Raw genomic sequence first — 7,891 nt, forward strand, 5'->3', positions numbered from 1 at the left:
GGAATAAATACAGGGGATAGAGGAACAAGTTAACTGACACTAGAAGGAAGCAATCAACCAAATCCAGAATTTGGTACAGTCTGAAGAACAAATGACCTATTCCTCCAACAAATCAATGGCATGATAGGAAAAGAAAAAGGAAACTGTTAAGAAACTAATGAGATAAAACAGCCAAAACAAAAGATTCAGCCCAACCACAAAATCTCCTGCAGTAAGTTGGGGTGGACCTTGCAAACACTGACTTAGATACTAATGGAATTATGGCTCTATCATTCTGGGGCAACAATTCAGAATGTTGATAGCTACTCCTGGATATCACAAAGAGATTATAGTTCCAGCAGCCATAATCATAAAGTCCTATATAGAAAAAAAACCCAACTAGATATTAAGGAAAACTTATTTTTAATTACCTTTTTAAAATCCAAATTACACAAATACAGTTACGGTAAGTTTGAATTGGTAAATTCATGTGCCCTTTTATTCCCCTCAACTGAAGTGGAGCCCTTGTTAGCTATGTTATTGCAACGTACTTAGTCAACAGGGTATATATCTTACAGAAATGAATTAACTTCCACTCACAATATAATGAATATGCAAAAAGTATCCAGGCACAAATGACACTTCTTTATATTTTGAAACAGAAAAGTATATATTAGACTCTGATATTAGTAACACAATTCTTGGAAAGCTTAATGAAATTCATTGATAATCTGAACATTACTGAGAGTGACATTTGCTCTAAACCATCTCTTTATTCTAGGTCCCCCAAAAGTTTTAATTCCAAGTGAAAGCATCAATAAATTTTATGATAGGTAACCAATACAATATCAATCAGCATATATGCATTTTTGTGCACTTCTGAATAAACAGAATCAATCTGCCTATTTTCCTTGGTTCTACTATGAATAAACTGTACTAACCATGTTATTTAAATTTATTTCAAATTCACATTTGCTTTTCATAAAAATTATGCTTTTAACTTCAAGCCATAAAATATTTGAAGATAATCTTTAATGCTAACATCCCCATTTTTAACTCCAGTAAGCGTGGTCCTTAAACCAATATTTACTTCTAAACAGCTTTTCCTAACATCGAAATTCATGATATGACTTCTCAGTTTTTAAAGTTAAAGAACTGAAGTAAATACAAATTTTTAACAGAACTACCACCATATTTCAATAAAAGTATTACTATTCCATAAAACAATGTGACCAATAATTCTGCTGTAATTCTTTGGAGAGCCTTGTACAAATTTAAAAAACAAATTTAAATACAAATATCCTGTTTTTTTTTTTTTTAAAGCCTCTAGTTAGAATGATGGACAACAGGGGAAATAAAGGGCAGTTACTTGCTTTTGGGGGGGCTGCTGATTCAAACAAGAATTTTAAGTTAAAAGACAACTAAGTGGTCAAATAAAATCATAAATTCCTTTGTCATAAAGAATATCAAGTTAAGGGCACCTGGGTGGCTCAGTTGTTAAGCATCTGCCTTCGGCTCAGGTCATGATCCCAGAGTCCTGGGATGGAGCCCCACATCGGGCTCCCTGCTTGGCGGGAAGCCTGCTTCTCCCTCTCCCACTCCCCCTGCTTATGTTCCCTCTCTCGGTATGTCTCTATCTGTCAAATAAATAAATAAATAAAATCTTAAAAAAAAAATCAAGTTAATATATGAACCACTGCCTATAAGACTTAAAAATCTTTATCATGGTCATTTTTTTTTTTGGTCTTTTGTCCTTCATCATATTATAGTTTAAATAGTAGAAAAATATTGTTATATATCTACAAGGACAGCTTTCTCCATTCCAGACCAACTAAGGTCACTGCTTATCTTGAAGGTTCAACTTTTCTTCTCCTATTTGGACTGCAACATTTCTTTACCTTTCTTTTATTGGCAATGAACATGAGATAATTTTAACATCCCCTATTTCAAACAAATATTTAGCAAGTACTACCAATGTAATTTTGCACAGCCATTGATAAAGACATGCCAACAAGAGCTCCTAAAAATTTACATTCATATTTATTTATCTCTATATAAATATACATAATTACCTGTCATTTCTTATTTCCTCATTATTTTCCATATTTAAAATTTCTCTTCCTTAACACCCATCTCTTCTAGATCAGAGTTTCCCAAACCGTGCTCTACAGAACTTAACAAATGTTCCTCAAACATGGGGTTTTGTACCACACTCCTGTGATGTGTGGTAGTGTTTGGGAAACACCATTTACTATGGCTAGGGGGAAGGAAGTAATAAATCGTGTTTCTCCAATCTAGAGATCCACATGCACATTAACAAAATAAAGTCTCTAAGCAGTCCTGCAATAAAGTAACCCAAGTTTAGCTTTACTGCTCAAATTCAAATTCATCTGGCCTTTTTTCAAGGAAACATATTGACATTTCAAGAGAACAAGTATTTCATAAAGCACAAGTTGGGAATTTCTACTTTAATTAATCCTAAATACCAAGAGTATGGTGATGATGGTGGTGGCAGATCAAAGGAGAGACAGAGAAAATCCCCCTCACTCTGCCCCATATGTCCTCTAATTCCCAATTTGGACAAGACACATTTTTGTCAGTAAACTTCAGTAAGGTCTATACCCTTCTGGAAAACGCTCAGTAAGTAGACTTCTTCACCAAATATTAATAAAAGCTAATGCACCTAAATTGCAATGAATTAAAATGTTTGATCCTCATTCCTTTTCCAACTTCCAATATCATTCAGTTTGGCAATAAAAAAGATTCACAGCAGTGATATGCTTTTCTATCAAAGTTACAGTGTATTTCACACACATCCAACCATGAAAATATTGAATCCACAACACAGTACAGGTAGGATTATAAAAGAATGTTCCTATTTAGAAACAGACATTTTTAGTTAACTGCTAAGGCAGAAAATGTAAATGTAAAAAAGCACAAACATTTTTGGGAGTTATGATAAAGTTGCTAGTTAGTAGCCTCAGTAAAATACATATCTTCAGTGAACGAACTATCTTGGAGTGAGTTAGATTTATTTTTACTTTGGGGCAAATTTAAGCTATCTGAACATGATTTCTAAGACACAACATTAACCTAGCTGAGCCCTGATCAGTCTTTCAACCTTCTCTACTTTCTTTCAACATGTCTGCATGCCCTTTAAAATGTAACAGAATATCAGAAGATATCAAAATCAGGTTTGCTCAAAATGAAAGGACACAGTTTATAATACTAAATTTAAAATCCATATATGAATAATTTATTTAAATAAGTTGTCCTTCCAATCTCCACATTACTTTTATTTTTCTTCCTTGAATAAAGCAAGCAATGTCTGCTTAACAATTCTGTTTAGCAAGTCACAAAGTCAGTGTATTACTTTCTTATTATAATTGTGAAGCATTCATTCACTGAACATCAAGTGATTCATAAAACACTTCTCTTAAAAGAGGTAATCTACATGGTGTACACTAACTAGAGAACGTGAGTGTGTTCATTCTATTTAAATGATGAATGTAAACTCTTTAGATTGGTATAATTTAAGGGAGGACTTTATTCACCAAAAGGGGAAAAATAGAATAAATTCACAAAGCAACTGAAAATTCACTCTAGCGGATACAATGCTACAATAAAGTTGCTGGCTATTCTAAAGGTAGGTACATGTAAAAAAAAAAAAATCACTTAATATTATAAGAAAATCAGTAATACATAGTTTTGTACAATAAATTTTTAATGTCCAAGATATTTCACCTCCTTTCCAAAAAATCAAGTTTTATAACAGGAACATCAAGGTAACCTTGACTATTGTTGGCGTAAGCTACAACAAAATTCTTCAACTAAGTATTTGAAATATTTACCTAAATCTTCATACCAAGACTTCAAATTTTTAATGGAAATAAGAGTAGTAAATTGTGCCCCAATCTTTGCACCAAAACAGAACAAAAAATAAAATTCAATGAGTAAATATAGAACACATTGTGTATAGCTATACATTCCTCTTGGGCATACACAACCATATGTAACTTCCAACCACATTTTAATTTCTTAAAATCATTTGTGACTAACTGAATTCATAATAGACTGATTAAATATTACAGAACATGTGTCAGGAATACAACTTTTTTGTCCAATTAACAAATGCCCCTAAAGCCATTTGGATATTTTTTGCACTTTAATTTCTCCAACTACAAAAATGTAGAAAACATTACCTTATCTTTTTATACTGATAGGGATATTCTAGTAATAACCATCTGTGGAAGAAATGGAGATGTACAGGCCAAGAAAGGAACTAAGTGAAAACAAAATATATGGACATGATAGAGGATTAATACCCAATTTTTAAATAGAGTACTTTTACACATTCCTAGTAGGCACTAACATTTAAAACATTAAATGCTGGTGTTTAAACAAATCATCCATCACATTTTCAATTTTAGACTTTGAGAAATTTTTATATGCAATCTACAACTGAATAAATGTATGTTTGATACAATCAAGCAAACTTTTTGGCAGACCACTAAACTCAAGTCTCTACATTCAATGACTGTCTATGTTTGTATCAAAACAAACACAGAAATGTTAGAATATATACATAGCCAGCATACTAGTTTGCTCCTCTTTATTTAAATGTCTGTAATATCATAAAATGTATCATATCTTCATCCTGGCCATACTAGGCTAATAGCCACCCAATTAATACTGAAATTACAGAGGAATGTCAGCAAATATTAAACTTATAGAGTAAATGAAAACTGGTATGTGTAATAGCAGTCTTACGATAGGTCAAATGAAAAAGCAGTTATTTTAAAAAATTCTACCTGTGATTTATAAAACACACTGCATTATCTGCTCATCAGAAACCATGATATTCAATTTGATATATCAAAGAGCAAACTCACAAAGTCACTCGATTACTACTTCTTACTATAAAGACGCAGTCTTATGGTTAAGTAACAGAATTACTGTGAAAGCTTGGCATCCTGTCTGCCAGTTAAGATTTTTCAGAGGAAGGTGTAAAACTCAGCATAATACATGTCCTCTAATTGTGCAATATTTCACCACTATGGGAAAAAAAAATCTTTCAAGGTAGTACCCAATTTTTGACCAGCATATTTCTCCTGTATTTCTTTACAAGCCATGCAAATCTTCACATGGCTTTATTTTCCAAAACAAATGCTTCAACTTTTTTCCTAGTAGCCTAGCTACAACCCTACAAAAACAAACCTGGAGAGTGACATATGGAGGAAAAACAAGTTTAGCTAAGGACATAGTTCAAAAAGCAGCTTCTAATAGGAGCATAAAGCTCAAATTGACCTGAGAACAATGTAAAGAGTTGCAAACAACCCTGAAGCTATATACTTAAAAATAGTACTTATAAGTACAATCAGTGAATGATATGATCTCAGGATAGAAATTACAAGTGGAAAAACAGTATTTATGTAACTTGTAAAAAAAGTGGAATTCTAGACATTCAATTGATTATGCTAAAATCCTGTTTGTATAATAAATATGAGGCATACCTTTAAAATGTGTCTTAAACAGTTTAAAATCCAAATAGTTCACACTGATTACCAGAAAACCAGAACCTATACTAATAGCATTCCTCTCAATGTTATAAATGGAAATGAGCAAATGAATATCATCATAAATATAAAATTCTCTACTTCTCACCACATTACTAAATCAACAGTTTGGGGGGTTAATTTCACTTTGTTTATTGCTTTAGACCTTTATTTAAAAATGTACCCTGACACACATTGCCATCACACACACACCTGAATAAATAACAACTAGCCATATTTAATATTTTCTAGACTTCTGTATAACTCAATAACTACCCACAAAGTTCTGTGAACTCTTCAGCTTCAAGCCTGAAGTCAATCTAAGATAGCCAATAGAAAGTACACCTGGGCAATTACTGCATTTCCTACTTCAGAAAGCTGAACTTAACACAGAATATCTACATTTGGATATTGCATTTGGAGCAATGATAAATGCCAAACTCAAACTATGCAGAAACTACGTTAAATAAAAAAAAAAAAAAAAAAAAAAAAAAAGGTAATCCTTTTTTATATCCCTTTAATTATAACATTAATAGAAGCAATAAATATGAAGAGCATTCTTTTAGTTTTAAATAAACCGCCACCAACTAAAGACCCTCTATGAGAAATTAAGCATTAAAAATAAAAGACCTCATAATACATTACAATTATCAGAAAAAGAAAAAATAAAGCTTAACCAGAAAATATATTATCTAAACTGCATCACATATCAACTGAATAAGAAATTTACTTTGTCAAATACAGTCAAAAAAGAAGGGAGAAAATGAAAGAAAATCCAAATCATAATATTCCATTTCATAGTATCCTTAATCTTCCTACATATATAATAATCCTTTTGAACGTGTTTAAGTCATTCAAAAATTCCAAAGAACTTATTCAAAAACAATCCTGGTCACCTAAGGCACCAACATATTATGCTGTGTGGAAATATTCTACTGAAAAACCAGTCCGTTACACGGTTCCACACAAGAGGTTTCATTTTTTTTTTTTAATCTTAAAGAATTTAAAAAAGGCAAAGGAGTTTCCAAAGCAAAGTAAAAATTTTCCCAAGGGATACAAAGTTTCATTAACTATCTTAACTCTTTTACTAAGCATCACCTCTCTGCCCCTCCGTGGATATCAAGCAATCAATAACAATGTCACAAAAGAATGTTTACCAAGATGGGGGGTGGGGTGTCACCTGTAATGATCCTGTATGAAAAATGTAAACAATCCTAAAATAGGTGAAGAACACTTTCACCTTCTACAACCTCACTCGATGGATATTTGATGTATCTCAGACTGAAAAAATGAAGAGAAGTTTAGAAACTGGTGTGCAAGGTTTGTTTGGGGGTTCTTTTTTTCCCCTAAAAACAAATCTCCCCTTAAGTCCCTCAATTCCAAATACTGTGGAAGAGTCACTACTACTCACCGCAAGTAATACTGTTTTAAAGCAAAGGCAGCGTTAGAACAACTTCTGGGAAAGTTGAACTCTTCAACAATTTCTCCCCACTGATTCTTCTCAGAAACCTGTTAAAAACACAGCCACACTTGTCTGAGAGTGCACCATCCAAGAAAACTCTAACCTAACTATGAAATAAATACCCATTCTACAGAGATCTGTAGATACCTCAGGCATCAGTGGGTGTTTCAGATCGATCCGTAAGAGTAACTAAGCAAGGGCTGCTTGAATCACTGTGTTTTCACCCGAGAGCCCAGTATTTAAGAGCACTTGTTTTGTTTGGGGGGCAGGAGGGGGGGTGGTGGTGGGTTTGTTTTGTTTTTGAAGCCCGGACAATAACCAATCGCAAGTCCCTCTGTCGCCCCCTTTTAAATCTCAACGCGGTCCGTTTACACTAAAAAAAAAAAAAGTTCAAAAGGATCAATACTGTTCCGGACAGCGACGTCCGCAGGTTCTGGGGGGGCCGGGGCCGGGGCCGATTCCGATCCCTCTCCCAGATCTATCCATCTCCATAGGCCCTTCTTTGAGGCCTACAGCTTCTGCCTAGCCTTGAAGCCTAAGATGGCTATTTGGAGACAGGTCCTGGTTTCTTTTGTTAGCTGTATAAACCGAGGGCGACGGGGCCGAGGCTGTGCCCCCGGCTGCCGGGATCATTTCGCAGCCGATTATCGATGTTAAACCTGCCCGCGCTAATTTTGAGTTGCACGAAAACTGCTCTCAGAGTCTGTGTGTCTCTGTGTCTCCGCCTGTGCTAGAGCGGCAGCGGCGGCAGAGCTGACTCGCGAGCGAGCGAGCGGGCGGGCGGGCGCGGGCGCGGGGCTCGGGCGGGCGCCCCGCACGCCCGCACTCCCCGCCGCGGCGCTCAGACCCCGCCGGGCCGGCCGGGCACCGGGCAGGGCGCGAGCCGGCGCCGGGC

The 7,891-nt window shown here is 35.0% G+C and overlaps 1 protein-coding gene across 5 annotated transcripts in view; it reads right to left on the reverse strand.

The window, feature by feature from the left end:
* ARID2 (AT-rich interaction domain 2) overlaps positions 1-7,891 on the reverse strand; it is a 217,209-nt gene that overhangs the window by 208,308 nt on the left and 1,010 nt on the right. For all 5 annotated transcript variants that reach the window (XR_012375101.1, XR_012375102.1, XR_012375103.1 and 2 more), the window contains exon 3: positions 6,946-7,043. Coding sequence is in view for 2 of the 5 variants with exons in the window: in XM_025882865.2 (XP_025738650.1) it covers positions 6,946-7,043 (98 nt within the window). In the remaining 3 variants the exon portion in view is untranslated. The remainder of the gene's footprint in view (positions 1-6,945; positions 7,044-7,891) is intronic.

This window comes from Callorhinus ursinus, unplaced genomic scaffold (genome assembly GCF_003265705.2).
Source record: "Callorhinus ursinus isolate GAN/ISIS: 27379988/994484 unplaced genomic scaffold, GSC_fseal_2.0 scaffold44, whole genome shotgun sequence".
NCBI lineage: Eukaryota > Metazoa > Chordata > Mammalia > Carnivora > Otariidae > Callorhinus > Callorhinus ursinus.